At 44.1% G+C, this 25,154-nt stretch overlaps 3 protein-coding genes across 4 annotated transcripts in view; 2 read left to right on the top strand and 1 right to left on the bottom strand.

The window, feature by feature from the left end:
* pcolce2b (procollagen C-endopeptidase enhancer 2b) overlaps positions 1-7,362 on the top strand; it is a 10,606-nt gene extending 3,244 nt beyond the window's left edge. Inside the window, exons 4-9 of one of the 2 annotated variants that reach the window (XM_088322033.1) lie at positions 899-1,023; positions 1,202-1,338; positions 1,683-1,846; positions 2,234-2,317; positions 3,239-3,406; positions 5,782-7,362. In XM_088322033.1, coding sequence (XP_088178159.1) covers positions 899-1,023; positions 1,202-1,338; positions 1,683-1,846; positions 2,234-2,317; positions 3,239-3,406; positions 5,782-5,912 — 809 coding nt within the window. In that variant the 3' untranslated portion in view covers positions 5,913-7,362. Of the gene's footprint in view, positions 1-898; positions 1,024-1,201; positions 1,339-1,682; positions 1,847-2,233; positions 2,318-3,238; positions 3,407-5,692 lie in introns of both variants that reach the window. The other variant, XM_088322034.1, reaches the window with a different exon arrangement.
* trpc1 (transient receptor potential cation channel, subfamily C, member 1) lies at positions 7,052-25,154 on the bottom strand. Its single transcript, XM_088322032.1, has 14 exons — positions 25,035-25,154; positions 24,723-24,953; positions 22,350-22,504; positions 22,182-22,283; positions 21,914-22,116; positions 19,111-19,242; positions 18,839-19,034; positions 17,788-18,124; positions 16,409-16,548; positions 16,175-16,321; positions 8,444-8,628; positions 8,174-8,375; positions 7,903-8,097; positions 7,052-7,795 (listed from the first exon to the last, which is right to left on the bottom strand). Exons 2-14 carry the CDS (start codon positions 24,886-24,888, stop codon positions 7,568-7,570), a joined length of 2,388 nt encoding a protein of 795 aa, XP_088178158.1. The 5' UTR covers positions 24,889-24,953; positions 25,035-25,154; the 3' UTR covers positions 7,052-7,567.
* Positions 19,363-21,061, top strand: LOC148348366 (40S small subunit processome assembly factor 1-like). Its single transcript, XM_088322841.1, is given in 3 exon segments — positions 19,363-19,369; positions 20,422-20,751; positions 20,754-21,061. Coding segments are annotated over 3 exon segments (645 nt in total).

The raw sequence follows: 25,154 nt of genomic DNA, 5'->3' as shown, positions 1-25,154 counted from the left end.
TTCTGAAAGTAATCCACAATAGCTCTGACCCAGTTTGGAAAACAACATATTCTCTCAGCTGGATGGGAACATTTTCAGGCATTTATTCTAAGCGTCGCCCACCCTCCTTAGCCCCCTGCAGAGGACGACACATGGTCCGACAGCCTTTTCCTCTCTGCAGGGTAGCAATGCCTTGTGTGCTATCCGATAGGAATTTTAATTGCTGGTTGCTCGTACCAGAGCAACTGTCAAGACAGACAACTGTCCCGGCTCTGACAGTGGAGGGTTGCAGAGAGGTTGCTACTAAACTATGAAACACTATCACAGGGCTCAATTATAACTGGTTATTTTGCAATCCGGCTAACTGGAATGTGGTCTTCTTGTGAAGGGGAGAAGTGTTTATTTCAAGACAAGTTGTGTTTTTGGTGCTGTTAAAAATATCTTAAGATGCCATTCTCTAACAAAGGAAACTAGCACATTGTTTGTTGTCAAGAAAGTATGTTGAAGTGAATTGAATGTTTAAAGAGATTGACTCAGTTGTACTGGTTAATTTTGACATTCTGTCCTAAATAATGGTTTCAAAAGAAGATGCAAGCAAAGATCGTTTGTAAAACGTCACAAAATACAGCAAAATAGATATACTGCACTGAACTAACGCTACCTCTGTATTGCCTCAGCTTCGCATGAACTAAATTAAAGTTCCAATTCCCTGACAAAAAGCGCCATCAAGTTTTATCTTCGAGCCATATAAACTCATGACACACGAGCCATACGTTCCGACCCCTGCCATAGAGCAGTCCCTAACAATGTTGTCGGCTCTGCTGCAGTAGCAGACTGGGCAAAAAGCAGTGATGATTTTCTAGGCTGTGTTGATGATTCTCAGTAAATTATCCTGTCTGTATCGGTATTGATTCAACAGGGGATCAGTACTGTGGGGGAAGACTAGACAAACCTTCTGGAACATTTAAAACCCCAAACTGGCCGGACAGGGATTACCCAGCCGGTGTCACCTGCTCCTGGCACATCGTCGCACCTAAGAACCAGGTAAAGCATTTCTTGGCCAGTCACTAAAATTATTTCAAGCATCTTTGGAATGTACAAGGCCGAACTCGGAACGTGAGATGGTGGTGTCATCCCACAAATTGCACTGGTGCCCTTCAATCATCTTAGTTGAAATGACTACTTGATTAGAGACTGTCTCGTTTCCCCTTCTTGGCCGCAGATCATTGAAGTAAAGTTCGAGAAGTTTGACGTGGAGCGAGATAACTACTGCCGCTATGACCACGTTTCTATTTTCAACGGCGGCGAGATCAATGATGCCAGGAGGATCGGGAAGTTCTGCGGAGATAGTCCTCCTGCGTAGGTCATTTTACTTTTGTCGCATTTTAATTTTTGTCTCTCCTTTCATTTCATTGATCCATCCTTCATCTACCACCAAGAAGCAATTGGGTACAAAAGCTTTATCGGGAAGACAGAGTTTGCTTGTCCAAAGCCACTTTGCACAGCTTTTTTGGCAGGATGGTAATCGTTAAGACATAATCTCTTCAATGTCCTCCACTATCCCCTTGGTTTCCTTCTGTTGGGAAATTCCCCAAACAACTCAAGTGGATTTCCAATTTAGGAGTCATTCAAAAACATCTTCCTGTTTCCTCATCTCAGTCATCCCATTTTTTTCCCCTCCACGTCCTATCCTCACATGGCAGGCCCGTGTTCTCAGAGGGCAACCAGCTCCTTATCCAGTTCCTATCTGATCTCAGCCTGACTGCGGACGGTTTCATTGGGCACTACAAGTTCCGCTCTAAGAAGTTTTCCCTCACCACAACGTTGCCCCCAACCACCACACAGCCGGTTACCACAAGGCCCATACGTAGGTAGCAACATTAATTTTATGTCTCAATGGATACGACAATACCGCTGCACACTCATCAGAACGAAATAACAAAACACTTATTTTACCCCTTGAATGATGATACCTTTATCAGGTAGTAAAATAAAAAACTGTAATTTAAAGATACCTTCAAGGTAGATTGAAATCTACAGACCAATCATCCAGATAAGTAGCTGATCTAGATACCTATTGGTGATAAACTCATGAACTTCTAACTAGACTGCTGGCTAGCTAGCTAAAAGCTAAAACCCAGATTAACACAGCTGCATGCTATCTTAGCAAAATAGCTAGTAAATTTACAACGAAATATATTTTTAACTGTCCCTCACGTGTTTAGATTATGTATTTGTGTGTATATTTTCCCAGCACTCAAGTACTCCGTGGCCTTGTGCAGGCCGAAGTGCAAACGACGAGGCACACTTGAGAGCAACTTCTGTTCCAGTAACTTCGGTGAGGCTGTCAACAATTCATTCTTAATAACATTTGTAATGTTCATTCGTTATACATTGAACAGAACAATATTGTGAGTTCATTGATATTCGAACACCCACTTGTAGAACCAAATACGGTTCTCAAGGCCATAACAAAAGAAGCTACAAACACCTTGCGATCGAAGTGCTGTTCTAAGTCCATTTCAACCAAACGACTCTATTTACGAGGTCGGAGCCCTCTCAACGAGCATATCAAAGGCGTCCTTGAGAGGAAAAGGGAGGCGAGTGTACAGTACGGACACAGTGTGGCGTTTAGCCCCGATAAATGACGTGTATTCACCCTGTGATGTTTACCTTCGTGGGATGTTTACCACATCACGATTCGGTTTGCTTGGCATTGCTAAAAAGACGAAGGGAAAGGAAGGCTGGCACGGCGGGCACCTTGGGCTGCATAGGAAAATAAAATACATAATTATGGAAATTCATTTTTTAAGCCGCCGAATAGTTGGCCCTGTGTTAGTCCTGACTGCGCGTCAAGAGCTAAACCAAGCACACTTTTATGAGGGGCCACTTGCTAAAATTGTGCTGTAATGTTAGCGAGCGTCCACCACCATGCCAGGTTTGTTTGTGTTTTTTGTTTTTTTTAACTTTGTATTTTTCATTTCCTGTTTGGGTCTTTGTTTCTGGTTTGGACATTGTCAGGTTTTGTTTTGTTTGGACATTTCGTTGTTTTGTGAACCCATTTTTGTTTATAACTTTATACCACCCTTTTCATATTATATCCAACCCCTCTTTTGGAGTACGACTGCCTTTGTATCTGCTTCCCCCATGTGGGTCCATCATCATGATGCTACCCTTTAATGCAAATTGACTTTTCAGCAAGCCGCATATTGCTTTGTTAAACCCTGACAAATGAATTAGTTTTGCTTGTTTGCTACAGTAATCACTGGAACGGTCATCTCAGCAGTGACGCGTAGTGGGAGCTCACACGTCACCGTCTCCATTATTAACGTGTACAAAGAAGGGAACTTGGCCATTCAACAGGCGGGGAAGACGATGAGCACCAAGATTGTCATTCTCTGTAAAAAATGCCCGTTCGTCAGGAGAGGTGAGTCCCGCCATCTGATTGGAACATTAGCTCAGGCTAACTTACGTTAGCGCCCTGACTGGGGGAACGTTAATTTTACCATTTAAAAACATTACAGAGTCTTTCTTGTTCCGATAATAACGTTACATTCTCTTAGTCATGGAGGACAAAAACAATGCCAAAATAAATAATTGAATAATGAATGAAAGTATCATTTAAATTTTATAAATAAATAATCTAAAAATTACTTTTGAAAATTAAAAACATAAATTCACGTTCACCTTCATTTCTCGTAAGCCTACCACTTCCTGTGGTGTGTCTTGGGCAAGTACAGCCTATTGTCACCCATCGCTCTCCAGTCAAAACGTGAATAAGAAACCAAGTGTATAAAAATACTAAAAATAATTTGTAATTTACTTAAATGTTGTATTTTTAAATTATAGAATGTACAATTGTATTTGCATTTAAAGAATTTAGAATAAATGTAAAAATAAAAAGATATGCTAACGATCAATGAAAGATAATAATGTAAAAAAGAAAAGCAACCAAACAAGTACATAAAAAATAAATGTATATATTATGAGTACAGTATGTCACAAGCCAGGAATGGAGACAGGACCCAATAGCGTTCGTTTTACTCCGTTTTTTTTAAGAAAGAGAGCAGTGCTTGCATCCACGATCCGATGATTTTCGGTCACGGGTAGCAGATGGCAGGAACGCGGAAGTGGCACTTCCGTGTCGAGCGAGGGTAGTCGTTGACAGCGAGAAAACAGGTCGATGGCCAGGTTGGGGGAGCAAAACAGAAACGGGTCCAGAAAAAAAGGTCGGCAACAATTATCAAGCAGGAAACAGGGCAAAACAGGTCTATGGCCGGGACGGAGGAACAAAAGCCGAAACGGGTTAAGAAAAAGGTCGGCAACATGTATCAGGCAGGAAAACAGGGCAGTATAATGTCAGAGCATACAAAAGCTTGCCTAGCTGAGAGCATAGGTTCGCAGACGGTCTGACGGCTTCCTTTCCGAAGACGGGAGTTTAAAAAGACTTCAACAGCCAATCAGGTCCCGTGGCTGTTGGCGCCAGTGGCAGCCGTAGGTGCTCCGAATCAATAATCATGACCCAGTATTCCTTAACTGTGACGCAGTTTACTTTTCAGTTTTGCTCCATCACGGATTTGCATATTGCATTGTGTTCGGAATTCTAATTGGGTAAATAATCTCTCTGTTAATCATAGTTTGACGGAACAATAGTTATTTGTAAAATAAATAATAATTAAAAGGAGTTACTCTTAAATGAAGCCCGTCAAAACGTTTTTTTTTCTTTGGTTTTAGTGGAAAATGAAGTATTTAATTTAATAAGAATTGTAAAAAAAATAATTTACCTTCTATGCTGAGGCCGTGAGGTGTTTCAGGTGACATTTCAATGCCAGGTGATGGGCATATTCCAAAGTCTGAAGAGTCAAACGGAATAAAATATTTCATCATCTAAAAACAATGTTTCTCAACTGGTGGGTCGGGACCAAAAAGTAGGTCACAGACCCATTTTTAGTGGGTCGCGGGTCTCTGCAAGGGCAAAGAAATACGAGGAAGAAGAAAAAATTGAGGGTCGATTCCACTCCATAACAGTATATGGCGATAATACACTGCTTGATCTCTACCTGTTCAGTCATTTGGCGCGTTTGAGAGGGACCACATCTCATTTTATTGTGATTGTGTTGGTTTTGATTCCTTTTTCTGCCCCTTAATAGTGAGTTCTAAGAAAGATAGTGATAAGGGAATAGTAAAGTGGAAAGAAATTGCGAAATACAAAAATATGTGCGGGTGTGTGCCATTGAAGCACAACTGGAAGGCACAGTAAATGTTTTAATTTTTGTTAAATATTTTTAGCTTTTACCATATTCATCTTTTAACTACATAGTTAAATAATTATTGATTTTTAAGTACATTCTTCATTAATATTTTGAATTTCTCTTAGTAGTTGGCTATTTTAAAGCAGTTTAGGGGGTTCACTTATACGTGATGTAGGTATGCTTATATGCGAGTACAGTATATGCAAAACTTGAAGTCATTATGGTTTTGCTTGTCATTTTGTTTTTGGAAAAAAAAGGTGATTATATTTTATGCTTTAAACTGCAAAAGCCTTTCATTGGACACATTTGACAAGTGGACTTTTTTCTTTTCTTTATTTGGGTCGTAGCTAGTCACTAGAGTGGAACGGTGGGCCCTGTAGCCAGACCAGTTGAGAACCAGAGACCTAAAATACTGAAAGGTTTCGAGTGGAAATTTAAGATAAAACTGAAATGTTTTGCAGATCAAATTCTCACGCGTGGCCTCCCCCTCCCCTGCCCTTTCCCGTCGTGCTGCCGCTGCATTCAGGCTCTCTGTGTGTGACCTCACCAGGCTTGAACTACATCTTCATGGGCCACGTGGACCAGGACGGCCTCGGCAAAGTGGGTCCCCAACACTTCGTGCTGGGCTTCAAGACCAAGAACAGGAAGGCGCTCAACTTGCTGAAGAACAAACGCTGCTGAGGGAGACGGCACCGCATAAAACTATGGCTACCTGAGCAAAACATCGCTAATGTTAGCCCTCATTGACCAGGCATTAATACTCAGATATTTTATCATGCATTTAAATCGATGTAAATTCCGATAAGACAAACAGAATAATTTTAGAACTATTTAATACAAACTTATTTTTTCCACTGCTGTTTTACTATGAAAATATTTATTTAAATGGAAAGGTAGTAATCCAAAAATATTTAACGTCATTTCAAGACTATTAGGCGCACCTAATAACCCAAATTGGACGAAAATTTAAAAGTGCGCCTTGTACCCGGTACGCCTTATATACCGCAGAATACAGTGGTTAAGATTGGGAATACATACAGTATTGATAGGTGTGCGTCATCACACAATGTTTTATGGTATACTGCCGTATTTGAGCAATAAATGATCAATTAAACTCATCGATTGCCCAAATAGTAATGCATTGAATTCACGAACCGTTGTGGTGAGGCCACAAAAACTTAGACCACCATTGGAACATGTGACTAATGAAAAAGCATTATTACACTATTTTTACTCACAGTGCCAGAAACAATGATCTGCATAGTGCATTTTGATAGGTTAAACAGTCTCTCCACTTCTTTACCTGTGCCTCAATAATGTTGCGAAAGACCAAAACGGAAAACAGACTTGCAACAAAATTCTATACAAGCTTTATTACGTACTGAGACATATTTAACCGAGAGATTATTGAAGCACAGGTGAAGAAGTAGATACATTTGTGTTTCTGGCACCATGAGTAAAGAAACAGTGTGATAATGAGATAAGCTCTAATTCTTTTTCATATTTCATGTGTACCATTTGTGGTCTAGTGGCAAAATATTGGTGCCCTCACTAGAGCAATCAGGGTTGATTCCTGTTGCAAACAATGTTTTGCTGTTTTAATCTGTGATACTTGCTGATTTGTAAATTATTGCACATCGTATGCATTGAGTGCAAGAGGCCAGCGGTTATACACAAATAAACCAGGAAGCTCTTACTGGTCTCAATTTCATGTGCCTTATAGTCCAGTGTGCCTTATGTATGAAAAGTATATGACAAAATCCTTTTTTGTGTGCGAAAAAATAGGGTACTTTATTGGACAGACAGATGAAGAGTGCTAATTTATATTTAAAGTATTTTATTCATTTTCCATCCTCTTATAACAATGGTTGTTTCATCCAGTTTTAATAAATAAAGCACTATTCTTCACAGCAACAATTTGAATGGGTCACGGAGTACAGTAAAAAGGACAAATTCAAGAATAAAAATTAATATATTTTTAGATTGTATAAATTGTACAGTATATTACTCAATGACCGCTACGCTTTCCGTGCCGCTTTTCAAGAGTGTTAAAAGATGACAAAGAAATTCTGTGAATATTATTTTTATTTTATTATTGTCATGCTCACTAATAAAAAACTACTTTATTTAACTTCAAAGTGCTTTTTGTTGAATGGGGGAGCACAAACATTGAGTAATGCGGTAAAACATTTGCATAAATATTTATTCATATTTCTGTCCAAAAGAATTGCCTCCTGCTTACAAAAATGGATGACTATATAGATGTTGCTCTTTTATGATTGACTTCTGATAGTCAGTTTGTGTTTTGCGCTTTCAAATAAAGTAGTAGCAGGCTTTTAGCTCCTTGGGTAGAACATGGCGTACTTGGAGGTTCGGAAGCCCAGCAAGTCCCGCATCTCGTTGCGGAACTTGGACAGGTCCTGGCGAAGGTCGTTGAGGTTCTCTACAGTGGCCTGGTCGGTGCTTTGCATCTTCTGTCGCGTGGACGTCAGGTAGCGATGCACGAGGCAGCACATGATCTTCTGATAGTTCTCGTCGCGCTTTTGTTTCAAGTTCTTCCACTCCTGTTAAAGATTGGTAACCGTAGACAAGACATTGCAGATTTTAACCCAAACTCGGGTTACAAATCAAACTTGCAGTGTGTTCCTTTGACATAGGCGATTGTTCTTACCTTCAGACTGTTCTGTCTCTTGACACGCCCCTTGGAAGTGTGTGAGCAGATCCACTTGCTCATACTGGTAAGCAGGTAGCAAACGGTCTTGGGCGAGGGTAGAATGTTGAATGGGGGCGGCATGGTGCACTTGTCATCGAAGTAGCTCAACCACAGTTTGGCTCGGGCAAACTTCCACTCCTTGTCTTCGTGGTTCTAACCAAGGTTCATTCACAAAAACTGTGAGTTAAAGACTTTTTGTGAAAAACCTTATTTTGAGCAGAAGACCTACAGCAATTTGCCGGAAGCTTTTATGGAGCATAGCCACAAGCAGCTTGGTCAGAACGATGACCACCACAATGTTGTAGGTGCCAATAATCAGAGCACCAACAAAGGAACGCAGTTCTTCTGTGTAGCTGATGCGGGTGACGAAAAGCGCCACGTGAGCCAAGGAGAAAATGTACCAGAAGAGGGCGTAGCAGGTACCCATGAACCTGTGAGCACAGAGCGACATAAATCATTACTCAAGCACGACTTTTACAGCAAGGGATCGAGGACGTACGTGTGGAAGGCGTCGTTGCTCTGCCGCTGGCAAAAAATTCCCTGGCAGTCGCTGGACCGACTCTGGTCCGGTTCTTTCTGGTCTTTCCCGTAGAGCTGGGTCAGCCCGATGGTGAAGGAGAACAAGACTAGCAGGAAAAGTCCTAGAAACTTGCCAAACTCCTGCAGCATCTGACCCATTGAGATCTGCCAGGATTTTTCAAATTATCAACAAAAAGGAAGATAGGGCTTTTATGTTACAAATTCCCTTGTACCAGATTTTTACGAGACCCTGTTTACGATCTTATAATTTACAGCATCACATATGCTTTATTCCACATGTTCTGAGGATTTTATGATAGGCCACCAAAGATATTTCCCCCATTTGTTTCTTTCTTCATGTGGCTTCTCCCTTTCTTAAACGCCTCGTGACAATCTCCCTAAGAATATTTAATACCGTCTTGTGTCTCCCAGTCATGGTCCATGTGTTCCAATGTGTCCTTTATCATCCCTTATATGGTATGTTCTTCCTCTGGGTCTTTGTCGCGCATGGACAACCCACCACCCAAGGGTGTTGTCGTTCCATTGGTCCACAAGTCTGGTTTTACTCTGAAGATTTTTATTCCTAAGAAGATCGTACTTTGCAATGTGTCATGTTTTTTTTACTTACTGTAGTTACTGCCAGCCGTATAAAAAAGGGATCTTTGACATTTGTAATCGTCAATGACAGTAAATATGTTAATGTTATTTCTCTTAAGGCTCCGAGTTGGGGTTCCTGTGGTCAAACATGCTTTTAAAATCTGTTGTATTCATATGGTCTTCACAGTATTTCCAAAAGATCATTAATATTAAACAGAATGTTCCCTGAGTGCTTAATTTTCCTGTAAATAAATTGGAACAAAGTCCCCATTGGATATTTTTTTTTAACGTTCCAAAAAAAATCTGCCCTTATTTTTGGGTCAATTTCCTGGATAGTCCTCTCTTCTGGGAGTATTTTTTCTAACAGTATTATGCCTTAAACCATCTACAAATGGCTTTAAGGCTGCCTCAGGAGGGACACCAAAAACATTGTCAGGGTTTTTAGCGTCAAATAACTATTTGGCCCTAACATGTATTTCTCCCTGTCTGAATTTTTTCTTTATGATCTTTTAGCTTTATTCTTCTCTCTTCTTGAACTTTTAAAATGGTTCAGGGAGTGTGATTGAACCTTTACCGATCAATTATTCAACAATATCAAGAATCATAGACTTTTGACCTCCTTTATTATTCCTGCCCCCAAGAAGTTGTTTCGACTATTACAGCCCCCATCTGTTTCCCTGTTCTCAGAGTATTTGCTTCTAAGAACATCTGAAGTTTATTTTGAAATACCGATACTCATCCATCATGTGATTGATATACCTCTAATTGGCAGGAAACATTTACCTAAGCAAAAAAGTAGAAGCAACACCTAGGAAAGATGACAGAAACCATATTTTTGGGCCAAACATTTAAAACACATTGAGGGGGGCCTATCTGGCTGTTAAATGCCTGAGGAAGGTTAGACCACAGGCTTCCAGACCGCCACATCATATGACACCAACACAGCTCCAGGGAAACGCACCACAACACTGTTTACTTTTGCCCGCTCCGACAAGAAGCTAGTCTATAAGTGTGATCTGATCCCTTACATTTCCTTAGTGCTTTTCTCTTCTTTTGGAAGTGTCTAATTTGGGTACTGCGGCAGCTTTGGCAGGTGAAAACGGTTCAAACAGAGGAATGCAGTGGTTTGGGTCTTTGGTACCCGTTGTATCACTGGTTTAAACATAGTCCAAAGACTATTTTTAAAGATCTTAGGATCTTTACATTTCAATTTCAGGAAATTAAATGACCCAGACAAGAGTGAAAACGTGTGGGAATCCACCACATGCACGTGTCAAGGAACAGAACAAGGACTCGGATCCAATAGCGTCAGTTAAAGGCTTTATTGTGACAAGATTCGGTGGAGCAGGCTTGGGACGTCGAGCCTTGGCAGTGGAAAGCCTCTTGGGACGATATGGCAACTCCGTGGTGAAAACGCGTGGCGAAACGTAGCAGGTAAGTCGGTGGCCGGGGCGGAAGAGTAGATCATAAACTTTTAACAGACAAGGGTCAGGCAACGAGAATCAGACTTGGAATATACATGGGCTTGTGGTACCTTGAATGTTGGAGGTTCACTCAGGAAATGAGGAAGACACTCGAACGTCCATCTCTGGACGCTGACAGCTTATGTAGTAGACCTCCACCAATCAAGAGATCGCGTTCCAGCACACCAGCTGATTACCTCAGGTGACTCCGGTTAGGTAATCACGACAGAACCCCCCCCTCAAGGGACGGCTCCAGAAGTCCCCCAGGGAAAAATAAAAATAAATCCAAACACGTCACATGGCAACACCGGTAATCCAAGGGAAGAAAAAAAAATCACAGGCCAGCTACAAATAATCCCCCAAAACCCAAAATACATCACCAATAATCCAAAATTGGAGAGCCCAGAGGTCGTCCGATGAACCCTCAGAATTCTTCCGAGTGGATAGAGGCCCCTTCGTCCGCATCTGAAGGGGTGGTAGCGGGTGGGTCTGCCGGTGGAAGAGCAGCAGCGTCAGACCTACGACGACGACCACGGCGTGGTGCTGGTTGGTCAGGATGCAGTTGATGGAATTCTGCCACAAGAGATCGGTCCAGGATCTGCCTGCTGGGAATCCATGATCTCTCCTCCGGACCATATCCCTCCCAATCGACCAAGTACTGGAAGCCCCGACCCCTGCGTCGGGAGCGGAGCAGGCGGCGCACTGTATAGATAGGCTCCCCGTCCAAGGAGCGTGGAGCTGGGGGAGGAGGTGGAATGGGTGCCAACGGACTCTGGCTGACGGGCTTGATTCGGGAAACATGAAACGTGGGGTGCACTCTCATAGATCTTGGTAGACGGAGACGGACTGCTGAGGAGTTGATAATTTTTACTATAGGAAATGGGCCAAGATACCGAGGAGCCAGTTTCCTCGACTCAACCTTCAGTGGAAGATCAGCTGATGCTAGCCACACCTTCTGGCCCACCTGGTACTTCGGAGCAGGACTCCTCCGTCGATTAGCTCCAACGGCATGAGTCTTGCTAGCCCGAAGGAGTGTGGCCCGAGCACGAGCCCAAGTTCGCCGACAGCGACGTGCATTCGCCGTAGCTGACGGGCAGTTTACTTCCTCTTCTTGACTAGGGAACATAGGGGGTTGGTACCCATACACACACTGGAAGGGGGACATTCCAGTGGATGAGCTAACCAAGGAATTGTGAGCATATTCCACCCATGCCAATTGCCGAGCCCAGGACAACGGTTCGCTAGAGACCATGCAGCGAAGTGCCGTTTCCAAATCTTGGTTCACTCGTTCAGACTGCCCATTGGATTGAGGGTGGAACCCTGATGAGAGGCTGACAGAGGCACCCAACAGACGACAAAACTCCTTCCAAAACGCGGATGAGAACTGGGGACCACGGTCAGAAACTATGTCCAGAGGGATGCCATGGAGGCGGAACACATGCTGCTGGACTATCATTGCAGTTTCCTTGGCGGAGGGGAGCTTCGGTAGTGCCACGAAATGGACCATCTTACTGAATCGGTCCACGATAGTTAGTACAGTCGTCATCCCCTCGGATACTGGCAACCCCGTCACAAAGTCCAAGGAGATGTGGGACCATGGGCGGCGGGGAACCGGAAGTGGATGTAACAGACCGGCCGGACGTTGGTGGGATGTTTTGTTCTGGGCGCACACTTGACAGGCGGAGACATATTCCCTAACGTCCTTGGCCATGGTAGGCCACCAGAAGCGTCGGGACAAGAAACTGTGAGTCCGAGCCGACCCCGGATGGCAAGAAAAGTGAGAATTGTGCCCCCATTGGAGGACCTCGGACCGTAAGGGTTCGGAGACGAATAGTCGACCCTCGGGACAGGAGCTGGGGCCCGCCTGATCGGGTATCGCCTCTCTGACTCGGGACTCGATATCCCAGGAGACTGCTGCCACCATATAGGAAGCTGGAAGGACCGTTGCGGGACCCTGAGGTGTGTCATTGGAATTCTGGAATTGTCGGGAGAGCGCGTCGGGTTTCACATTTCGAGATCCGGGTCTGTAGGACAGAGTGAAGTTAAAGCGGGTGAAAAACAGGGCCCAACGTGACTGGCGAGGATTGAGCCGCTTGGCCGATCTAATATATTCTAAGTTCTTGTGGTCAGTCCAAACTATGAACGGCACCGTTACCCCCTCCAACCAATGCCGCCATTCCTCCAGGGCTAGCTTGACGGCCAACAACTCACGATCCCCCACGTCGTAGTTGCGTTCGGCCGGGGACAACCGCCGGGAAAAGAAGGCGCACGGGTGCATCTTCTGGTCCTTGTCCGACCGCTGGGACAGGACAGCACCCACTCCCACATCTGAGGCGTCCACCTCCACTACCAGTTGGCGTGCAGGGTCCGGTACCTGGAGTATGGGGGCCGTAGAGAAATGGGTTTTTAGACGGTTGAAAGCTGCATTAGCCTCGGAAGACCACCGAAATGGCTCTCTAGGACTGGTAAGAAGCGTGAGGGGAGCTGCCACCGAACTGTAGTTCCTGATGAACCTCCGGTAGAAATTGGCAAAACCAAGGAATTGTTGGAGCTTTTTCCGAGACTCAGGGACAGGCCAAGAGGTGACTGCTGATACCTTGGCAGGATCCATCTGAAGGGTCCCCTCCGCCACGATGTAGCCCAGGAACGAGACTGTCTTGGCGTGAAACTCGCACTTCTCTGCCTTAACAAATAAAGAGTTCTCTAGGAGACGACGGAGAACCAGCTGGACATGTTTTCGGTGTTCATCGAGGGACTTTGAGAAAATCAAGATATCGTCCAGATACACAAAAACAAAACGATTAAGCACATCTCGTAAAATGTCATTTACCAAAGATTGGAAAACAGCTGGAGCATTGGTTAATCCGAACGGCATTACCAGATACTCGTAGTGACCGTTGGGTGTGTTGAATGCCGTCTTCCACTCATCACCCTCCCGGATTCGGACTAAGTGGTAGGCGTTGCGCAGATCAAGTTTAGTGAAGACCGTGGCCCCCTGTAGAAGCTCAAAAGCAGAGGCAAGCAGCGGCAAGGGATAGCGATTTTTAACCGTGATTTCATTAAGGCCCCGATAATCTATACAGGGCCGGAGTGACCCGTCCTTTTTTCCCACAAAAAAGAACCCCGCCCCAGCAGGAGAAGAGGAGGGTCGAATGATACCAGCCGCCAAGGCATCGGAAATGTATTCCTCCATGGCCTTCCTCTCGGGAACGGACAAGGAGTAGAGGCGGCCCCGAGGAGGAGCAGACCCCGGCAGGAGATCAATTGCGCAGTCATAAGGCCTATGAGGGGGCAAGGAAGAGGCCTTAGCTTTACTGAAGACCTCCTGTAGGTGGTGGTAACAGGCTGGGACCTTGGACAGATTGGGTGGAGCCCTCGTGGAAACAGGATGATTTGGGTAAGGAGCGGCTTGCAGACAGGTTTGGTGACAGTCCATGCCCCATTCAAGTATCGACCCAGTGCGCCAGTCGAAATGGGGGTTGTGTTGCACCAACCAAGGATGACCCAGGACAAGGGGTTGGTTAGGGGAGTGAAGTAAGTGAAATCGGATCTTCTCTCTGTGATTTCCAGACAACTGTAGTTCAATGGGTTCCGTTATTTGAGATACGGTGCCTAATAGGCGGCCATCCAAAGCCCGAGCTGATACCGGGTTAGGAAGGGTTTCAACAGGTATCCCCATCTTGTGTGCGAGTGACAAATCCAGGATATTTGTTTCAGCACCAGAATCGATGAGGGCATGGAAGGGTTGAGATGTACCGGAAATAATGAGATTTGCCCGGAGAACAGGTCTATCAGTCTTGGGGGACGATACTAAAGCTGAGCTCAATCGGATGTCCCCTATATCCGACGAGCGTTGGCTTTTAACGGGCAATTGACCACCCTATGTCCCTGGCCGCCGCAGTAATAACATAGCCGTTCAGTACGCCTTCGCTGGCGTTCTTCGACGGAGAGAAAGGTGCGGTCCACCTCCATCATCTCATGAGGTGCGGTAGAATTGGTTGGGGGGTTCGGTATCTTACTAATGTCTTGACTTAGCCGGGTGATGGGTTGGCTGGGATCTTCTCTCTCTCTGCGTCTTGCCTGAACCCTACGGTCGATCCGGGCGGTCAGTTCGATAACATTGTCAAGAGTTACCGGAGGAGCGTGGGAAACCAATTCGTCTTTGATATAACCGGACAAGCTATGGAGGTAGGCGTCGACCAGCGCCTCTTCGTTCCAGTGACTCTGGGCTGCTAGTGTGCGAAAGTCAATGGCATAGTCGGCAATGGAGCGTCTCCCCTGGCGAATGTTCAAGATTGAACGAGCAGCATCGACTGATGAGGCTCCAGAATCAAAAACTTTAATCATCTCCTGGCTTAGCAAATTAAAAGAGGTGCATGCTGTCGCCCCCCGTTCGTATTCTGCCGTTCCCCAAAGGCGGGCTCTGCCAGTCAGATGATTTATCACAAAAGCCACCTTCGCCTTTTCGTTCACAAAGGCTCGCGGTTGTAGATCAAAAATTAGTCGGCAATTTATAAGAAAGGGGCGGACCTGGGCGGGCTCTCCACTGAATCTCTCTGGCGAACCTACTCGTGGTTCAACACTGCCGACCTGATCAGAAAGGGGCGGAACTGGATCTTGTGCTCGTGTTGCCGGGGGAGCTTCGCACTGTTCAAAAAATTCTTGGTGACGTCGTACTTGCCGGACTAGTGTGGATACGTCGTGGACGATCTGTTGTATTGCGCCTTCGGTGTGTTGTAGGCGCTGTAGCGCGGATTCCTGTTCGGCATTTCCGCATCTCTCAGAGGTGGGACGAACTGTCGCTGGATCCATGCTTTGGTTCGAGTGTTCTGTCAAGGAACAGAACAAGGACTCGGATCCAATAGCGTCAGTTAAAGGCTTTATTGTGACAAGATTCGGTGGAGCAGGCTTGGGACGTCGAGCCTTGGCAGTGGAAAGCCTCTTGGGACGATATGGCAACTCCGTGGTGAAAACGCGTGGCGAAACGTAGCAGGTAAGTCGGTGGCCGGGGCGGAAGAGTAGATCATAAACTTTTAACAGACAAGGGTCAGGCAACGAGAATCAGACTTGGAATATACATGGGCTTGTGGTACCTTGAATGTTGGAGGTTCACTCAGGAAATGAGGAAGACACTCGAACGTCCATCTCTGGACGCTGACAGCTTATGTAGTAGACCTCCACCAATCAAGAGATCGCGTTCCAGCACACCAGCTGATTACCTCAGGTGACTCCGGTTAGGTAATCACGACAGCACGCCCAGAGCTAATTTTTCCGCGAAACCCAGACAGTGATTTCATAAGGCAAAGTGGGAGGAGAAACAGAAAGGTGGAGGGCGTTAATTAGTCATTGTCTGGCTCTTGTTGTTTTATAAGACCACCACAACCATGACGATCTTGCAAGACTGAATAACTGAAGTCTGAAAACAAGTATAAACCTAATAGTTTAAAATGCTCAATTGCCGGTGGGTTTTTTTGTGTCGACTTGCACCGTGGGTGTATTTTCAGATATAACACGTCGCAGGAGGCGTTTTATAATGATGACATAATACTTATTTTTCAGAGCAGTTCTTTCACAGATGTGCTCTCTCACAACCATCGCCGCTTCCCACGCACTGTTTGCCTGTTAGAGAGAAAGCAACGAGTCTCTCCTACCTGCAGCGGCCCCAGGATGGAGCTGGTCGTGTACATGAAGAAGAGGCGCAGGTAGCTGAGGACGTTGGCAAATGCAAACAGGCCCTCGGCCACAAGGATGGGGTGGAAAGCGTCCCAGTTCTTCCTTTCAGTTTCTACATTCTTGAACTGTGAGGGAACAGAAGAAAGCGTTTCGATCTTTGACATATTTTAATAAAAACATGACCCTGGTATCTTATTAAAAAGTGTGTGTACCTTGCTGTTAGCCACAATCTTGAGGGCGAAGGTGGCCAGGTAAAGGGAATTCATCACAAAGCTCAGTTGGTTCCTAGACTCGTCCAGGAAGTCTTCCAACCCCTCATACCACAAACGTTTCACGTCTGACCACACCATTCCTACCAGGCACAGGAAATGTAAGAGTCAGTTAACAGTCCAATTTAAAATTTAACAGATTGGAGATTATGTTCACCTCCAATTTCTCTTTCACATTATACTGTTTTGTTTCAGGGTGGATTGGGGGGGATTATATTCTACACAGAGGGAAAAGTGTGTCAGTTAGCACACCCATAGTGTGCTAACTGACACAGAAGTGAACAATTCGCACAAGCATGCTCCATCTAATTTCTTGCAGTGGAAAAAGGCTATCAGGGTTGTTACTGAGATGAGTTACGACTGTCCAAATGACTCCTGCATCGCACTGTGAGCATGAGTCAAACTATCACCGCCAAGCAGGCGGTGAGCCATCCTTGCGACTCCACCGCGGTGCTAATGGTCTCTTGGCAGCGGATGCCGCGTCTTAGCACCATCACGTCAGCTCAGCCGAACATGGTGAAAGCAGGCCCTTCGACATTTATCATAAAAATGGCGGTTTGTTGTATGCAAGCTTGATAGCATTACGCACACAGAATAAGCCCTGCTGGCCTAAAGCCAGAAATATATAACAAAGCATCTCATTGAGACTCCTCTAGGCAAGGTCAAATGTCCGATTAAAGAATATGATTGGTATTGTTCTTTTTTCAAAAATGGTTCGATAAAAATGCAATTGGAAGAACGTAGAAAACAACAAAAGTCAAGACCAAAAATGTCAAACTCTTATACCAAACCCAGACTTGAGGCATTTAGGGGCTAGGAACAGACCAAGATCAAAATCTTAAGCACTGACACCCAGTAAAAATTAAGAATTTTAGGTTTTGATACTTTGTCACAAAGAGGGTAAAGCAAATTGAAATTTCAAGTTTCCGACACCAAGATCAAGATTTAGAGGATTTTTCCTATTTCAAGATAAAGACCAAGCCAACCTCAAAACATTGAGCTCATCATTAACCAAAGACCAAGACTATGAGAGGTAAATCCCACATCTAGACTACGGCTTTGATTCGGCGAATTAGTCATGTATAGTCTTCAAAGAATCACTAAGGGGAAAAAAAGATTGACACTATAAGACTTCGAGGGGTTGATACTGAATAAGACCCAAACGTTTTATCATAATGATGGTGGGTTTTGTTCATTTACAGTTACATAATACAAACAAATATTCCAACAGTCTCTTGATTCTCTTGCATTAAATAAAAATACTCAATCCGAACCCCCTAATTGTGATGGAAAAACGCCAGCACAAAACATTTACAACCTACCTATAATCCAAAGGATTAACAGTAAATCTATCATCTCCAAAGCAGGGCCCATGGTGTTCTTCTTGCCCTCATTGTAGACCAGTGAGTAAAGGTTGAGCAGGAGCAGAAAGGTGAAGTAAGAGGCGGTGTGGATAATGAATTTCACAAAGGGGGTATGAATGATCTGGCCCACGCGGGAGCGTGGCACCAGCAGGTAACAAACGGATAGCAGAGGCCACAGCACTGCCACACTGAGCACCGTGGCAATCTTTAGGCAGGTGTGCTTGCGTCGGTAGCTAGCCGTCTCACCGAACCACACTGTGTTGAGGAACTGTTGACAGTTGGACTGAGAGACAAACTGAAAAACACAAATGGGGAATAAGGAAAAAAAGAATGAGTAAAGATGGTTAAAGCACTGGGACAAATCTATATATAATTTTCCTTTTATTTGAGTCAGAGGTTTGGATTTTATAATCAGGAAATCTACTGTAAGATATAACAGACTGGAAGTGGATGTCGTCAATGCCGGGACAGTCAAATTATTGCAGTAGACATAGGTCAAGATCCATTTTCCCGTCCTTCTGACTCACACTGTGGCTAAAATTAGAGGATTTATATGAGCTCAGAAGAAAATTAATGCTGACTCAGGGTTTTTAATTGCCATAGTTGGCACAGTAATCTATTTCTGTTCTATTAGGCCTGTCCAAGTTCGCCACAGGCAAAGAAAAGGATGAAATGATGATCAGATTCACACAAAGGGCAAATTAGAGACTGGTGAACCTAAAGGGAAGATTTTGACTATGAGAGCAACACAATGGAACTATGCCAAGCCCTAGAAAAGCATGAAAGTCCACAAAGAACCCAGAAATTACCTTAGCACTGTAAAAATTCCTTTAGTCGGACGCCATGCCCAAAAATTGGTTTGATAGTGAGTTATGTGCGGGTCAATGTTTTCAAAACAAACACTGTTTACAATTTAGCTGCAGTAAATCACTCGACTTTCCAGCCCATAAGAATTTATGGGGCAGAGAAAAGCCTGGCACAAAACATTAGCACACATTGCCCGGCTGACCTCTTTCTGGTTGTACTTGATTGCCAGTTTGAGGCGGCTGAGGTTCATGCGCTCCTCCAGAAGGCCTCGCTTGTCCACGGGATCTTCGTTTGACGTGTGGTTGAGGATGACCTCCAGCTCTCTGGAGTTGCGAGCCTGAGCCAGCAGGTCCTTGGCGAACATCTTGCACTGCTTTGCTAGCTCTTCGTAATCGTTCCTACACCAAACATGCAGGAACATCCACACGGGAATGACAAGAAATCCACGCCTCAAAAAATAGGCAAAGTGAGTACCTGAACTCCACCTCCACCAGGCTAAGCTCCTTGAGATCTGTGCTCAGCTCGAAGGCTCGAAGGATGGGGTCTTCCTCCGTTAGCATGATGAGCGAAGGACTGGCTAGGCAGCGGTAGATGTCTAAGCGGAACCTGATCCACAGTGAAGACAAATAACTTTTAGGGGTACCAAAGCTGGGAATTCTGATGGATTATCCTGTGGTGGCCATTCTATCAATTTCTAAGGCTATTGTACAATGGCGCATTACAGCCATGTATGGTAAAAAAAAAAAAAAAAAAGATCACAAATTAACAAGAAAAAAAGATGAAGATAAATCATGAAATGGCTAGAGATCACAAATTGACCCAAAATAAAAAACGGGAAAGGGGATTCCTGGCCCCCTCACTCAACCCAACTGATGTGTTGTAACATCTTGTTGGGAGTCATTAGGTGACCAATCCCCCCAATTCCAACCCAGAATGCCGAGCACCAAGCAGGGAGGCAATGGGTACCAATGTTGTAAGTCTTAAGTATGACCCGGCCAAGGCTCAAAGCAACCTCCCAATCTCGGGGCGGTGGACTTGGGGGTAGGGCGCCCAAGGCCACCAACGAGGTAAACTCTATTGAATCCTATTGAATCCAAGGGTTAGGATTCAATAGTTTATAATTTGTAAAAGTGTAACAAAAAAGATTATACATTAATAATCTAATTTAATTATACTAATTTGTCATCCCCCGTGACCCTACTGAGGATAAGTGGTGCGGATAATGAATGAAGGACTGCATGAATTTGTCATCTATTATAATAAAAGGAGCAATTGCTTAAACCATTTCATTAGCACATTCGTATAGGACAGGGGTCGGCAACCCGACATTTTGAAAGAGGTAAGTTGGACCAAAGAAAACATAAGCAAATATGTCTGGAGCTGCAAAAAGTTAAAGTCTTTTATAACCCTATTTTTGGATCAAATTCAAAGGCATTGGAAAACCACAAAATGACAAAAAACTCATTTTTAAAATCCCTTCTTTGTCAATTTTCAAACTTTTTGGAAAATTCTCCAGGATGCCACTAGGGCTAAAGCTAGCTAAAGAGCCACATGTGGCTCTAGAGCCACAGGTTGCTAACCCCCAGTAAAAGAGTTTAAATGAGGTACTGATGTTTCAGCATTTGTTATTGTCTCAACCACGTGCGTTGCTCTTTGTGTGTTTATCTTCGATGGCAGGATTACAATGTTATTTGTTTTAACTTCAATTGAATATAGTGGTTAACCAAATTAGAAATGAACCCTGATATGGGTGACAATGTTGACGTAGACTGTGCCTTTCGGAAGGTTTGAAGAAAAAGAAGAAGAAACCAATAACACGCGAAGAAGATACCGTTTCCGAGGACACCAGGAACGCCTGCAGTTTTGATGAAAGCAAACGTGGAGGACAAGAATCTTCAGAGGTTGAAGTCTTCAATCAAGATTCTGCTGTCAAGCCAATAAGGCTGGTAAAGGTGGTGTGCTTCCCGGATCCCGCTAAGAGACAAAAGACCAACCAGATGCCCACAATAGATTACACAACTCTGCCGGAGACTTCGGAGAAGAAGAAGAGTGCTCCAAAACAGGGTTTGACTTTCGAGAAGGTTCAACTGGAGGTGCATCGCTTTGGAATCACTGGCTAAAAAAAGAGCAGCAGCGAGACTTCGAAGGGGAGCAAGCTGTCATGTTGGGGGTACGGCCTGCCAAGAAGGGTTGTTTGAACTACAAGGTGCTGCAGCAACAAATCAAAGAGAAGAAGGGAAAAGCGAAGGAGGAAGAGAACCCGGAGCTGGGAAAAAAGAAGAATCTAAGCAGGGACCACAAAAAGAAGCCGACCTCGTCCGGCTCGTCCTCGGCACCCTCAGGTCAGGTGGGCCGTTTCAAGGACGGTATGTTGATTCTGTGCCCCAAGGTGATCAAGACCCTCAAGGTCAACGTACGACGCTAACTTGGTGAGGGGTTTACCGCAGCCAGCAAGAAATTGTTTGAACTCGTGAGATGAAGACACAACAATCATAGCAATCCTTAGAAAAACATTGCTTGGTATTGGAAAACTAAATCCCTACTTTTCTTCATTTTGACTTCACCCAGTGACAGTGTGATTCACAAAGGACAAAAACCCGATCTAGATGAGTTTTTTTTTTCTTTTTCTCTTTGTAGTTTAAGAAGGTTCCTTTCCCACCCAATGAAAATTCCTTCTCGGTTATCCGAATCGCAAGGTACCTAGACCAGGAACCTAACAAAGATCTGGTTCTTCGTAGAACTTCACATCAAGGTTGTGGTAGGAATAGGATTATCCTACAGTATACATATGCATCTATATTAGCTACAGTATATCAGGTTTCACAAGTGTGCTTTAAAAAAACATAAGGGGCAGAACACAACTTATACGATGCCCCTGCGACATCCTTTGCAGCCTGATTATCCTGAAAGGGGAATTACTCTAGGTTTTGAGTTTTTCCTTCCCCTCATGTAAGTTTTAAATCAGGGGGATGCTATAATAATTATTAGTAGCCTGTTATAGTCTGTTGTCTGTGGAGCCCTTCGAGACTTCTTGTTATAAAGGGCTACACAAATAAGCATGACTCGACTTGACATCTCGAAGAGGACATTATCTTACAACAATTCCAAATCATAATACCACAAATAAGCAAAATCATTTTAATTTTTGTGCCGATTTAGGAACTAAACATTTTAGACCAAACAGCAGCCGGTTAAGAAATTGTATTCAGAAAACTGTTATCTCAGCCTTTCCAATTTCTTCCTCGACTACTGGTCTCTAAAGTAACTGGGGGCGCACCTGGAGTGCCGCAGGCTGTCTTTCTTGTTCTTGGCATTGCAGAGTGTGCACTCGCATCCGACAGCATGCGGGCGTGGAAGCGAGATGTCCTGCTTCAGCAGCATGGTCAAGATCTCGTAGTTGTTCCTGTGGGCCGCTAGTATGACGGGGGCCACATCCATGGTTGTGGAGTACTCTGGATTCTGGATCCGCTGCATCAGTTTCTATAGAGACAGACTATTTCAGAGGCAAGCCTTTTCGGTATGTCGACAGTTTTGTGGGGACTCACGGCGATGGAAGGCTTAGAAGAGCGCCTCGGTCTGTGGTTGAGGAGGATGTCCACAGCTCCGACCACTTCCGAGTCTATGGCTACTAGCAGGGCATCAGTGGCCTGCAAAAAAACACGAATAAACTTCTCTTCCAACAACAGGCAAAGTATATTTTGTCCGTTTGATACCTGGCAACCATGTTCGAGCAGAAGCTGTAGGATGTCGAGGTTCTCGTTCTCGATGGCGATGGTGATGGCATCGCGGCCCAGCACGTCCACGCTATTGACGTTGAGCTCGCCGTGCCGGTTCTCCTCGAGCAGCTTTTTTACCATGTAGTAGTCACCTGATGACCAAAAAAAGACCCCCGCAAAGAAACAAAAAGCCAGGGTCATCTCAGGGTCAGGTTCTATTTACAGTAACAAGAGGTAACAAAAGGTTTGCTCCAGTTACTGGCCCATGTTTGGAGACTTTATATGGTTGGGGTGCTGTTTTATGTCCTGCATTCCTGTCCACATGCTTTTGTTCTTTTATGTGTTCTATGCAAAGGGGGAGCAAGAGCAGATTTTATCATTTTATTTTTGGGGTTGATTTAATCATAGATGAAAGTCAAATTTTCCTTGGGGCTACATGGTTCATTTCTCTTTATTTTATTTTAAAATGTTTATTTATTTATATCATATTCATATTTCAATTTATATTCATGTATTTGTAGATTTATATATAAAATAGATAAAATAAGCAACTATAAATAATACAATGTATTCAAATCTGTATTCAACCTATACATTTAATGTTTATATATTTTTTTACCTTTGTTCACGATCTAAAAAACTAACTATAGTTTTGATTTATCCTTTTAATTATTTGTATAAGCACTATGAATGTTTTTTTTCATAGTTTTATTTATTGATGAATTATTTACATTAATATTTAAATGAAAAATTAATGTCACAATTTGCCAATTGACCTCATCTGCGCTCACTCGTTCGGCCTCGAATACTCGAGGGAAACACTGATTACGTAACGTTCACTGATCAGTCCTCCTCCTACTTGAGCACGTCATTCTTGTTCACTCATTGAAAGTCCGTCAGCAAACCTCAGCACATGCAAGGCAAGCACTTTTTGACTCTGGCTCTCGTCTGTCCCGTCCTGTCCTGTATACTGCTCGTCTGTCCCTTGCTTCCCGATCGTCTCCGGTTACCTGACTTGATCCGATCTCCAACCACGCTCCATTCTCCTGTCCCGGCTATCCGACTTGCTTGCGATCTCCGACCACGCTCCGTTCTCCCATCCCGGCTGCCCGACTTGCTTCCGATGCCCGACCACGCATCATTTGCAAGGGCTTCTTGCTCCTCCTGCCCAGCGAGCACTGGATCGCTGTTGTTTTTTCCTGACTTCCCCGATCCCTCAATTAAGCATTGTGTGAAATGTTACGCATTTGGGTCCACTGCTTATTCTGGTTGTGACAATTAAAACAGCAGGCGAAAAAGGCAGAAAAAGAACTGGGCCGACAACATCAAGGAATTGACGTGTGTCAGCTTTGCCACGACCCAAACTCAGGCCAGAAACCTTCAGCAATACAGAAACCTGTCCGGAGTTGCGTCATTTGTGGTTACCTGACAACCTAGGCGGTTAAGGGATCCTTGAACCGAACGGAGATAGTGATAGATGAATCATTTGGAACAAAAAAAACAAACATTTTATTTATTCTGTCTGGAAGAAAAGTTATAAAGAACTTTTTTGACTAACATTAGTTTTATTAATTGATAATTTTATTTGTTGATAATTAATTGAATAATTCATAGAGGTAAATGAATCATTTGAAACAAAATTATTTCTGTATCCTGATTAAAAGTAATAGGACACACACCTATCACTATGGGTGGGGCCATATGGGGTCAGCCCCCCCCCCACACACACTAAGGGCTTTTCTTTGTTTTCTTGTGGGTAATCATGATTGTGCCCCCCTTAATTTAATATTTCCCCCAAGCATGTCAAAAATACGGCCTGCAGGTCGAACACAGCCCAATGGATAGTTTAATCTAGCCTTCCATAAATATATTAGTAGGTCAAAATAAAAAGAGTCTCCAAGTCATTTCTATCAAAAGTTTTGTATTTTTAAATGAATCGAAACCAAATGCTCTCTCCAGGTACTAGAGCAGTGTTTAGGTTGTATAATGAGGTGAGTTAGTTTAGGTGTAAAACTGCATTCACTCACATGTCAGAACCAGTTAAAGCATTAAATCCCAAACATGCGGATATTTTTTCCTTATTGTGAATAAATCTGTTGTGTTTAGAAAAGATCCCTTGACATTGGGATTCTAAAATGTAGGGTAGGTTACTAATGTAGGCTGAATGATAAAGAATAACAAAAAAGCTTTGAACTGGAAGTTGACATTATTTTACTGATCTGGCCCCCCTGAGAACAGAAAGTCTGGATCCGCCCCCAGAGCCAAACTGAGTTTGAAATATCTTGGACATATCATCACGAATGCAAAATGAAAATAATAATAATAATAACAATAATAACAATAAAAAACACATTGTTGTCGTTTACTGACCTTTCTCACAGGCCAAAAGGAAGAGCTTCTCGTCCAGCGTGGTCTCTTCCTTCACCTCCCTGACGTCTTTCAGGGCGAGGAATTTATCCGGGGAGGAGGCATCCGTGCCCTGGTACAGAGCCGCCATCACGACGGGGAGCGTGCAGGGCCAAACACTGACGTGCATAGCCACCCTCCCCCCCAGAAAGGACCGGGGGTGAATCGATCAGTGCGGCCCTTTATTAACAGCGCCTGACCATCACCGAACGTCCGTGAAGATTCCAGCCAAGGTTGCGCGCACACCCACGCAAAAACGCACCAGGAAACGCTTACCGGACGTCACAAAGACAGGAGGAGATAGAGGTCACAATTCTGCAAAGACAACGAGGTGTTTACATGCGCCATCAAGCTCTGTGGTCCTGATGCTGCTGCTGCTTCTATAGGGCACGATGC

This window comes from Urocampus carinirostris, chromosome 18 (genome assembly GCF_059441175.1).
Source record: "Urocampus carinirostris isolate Australia breed hairy pipefish chromosome 18, RoL_Ucar_1.0, whole genome shotgun sequence".
Lineage (NCBI taxonomy): Eukaryota > Metazoa > Chordata > Actinopteri > Syngnathiformes > Syngnathidae > Urocampus > Urocampus carinirostris.
This window is presented reverse-complemented; position numbering and strand designations above follow the sequence as displayed.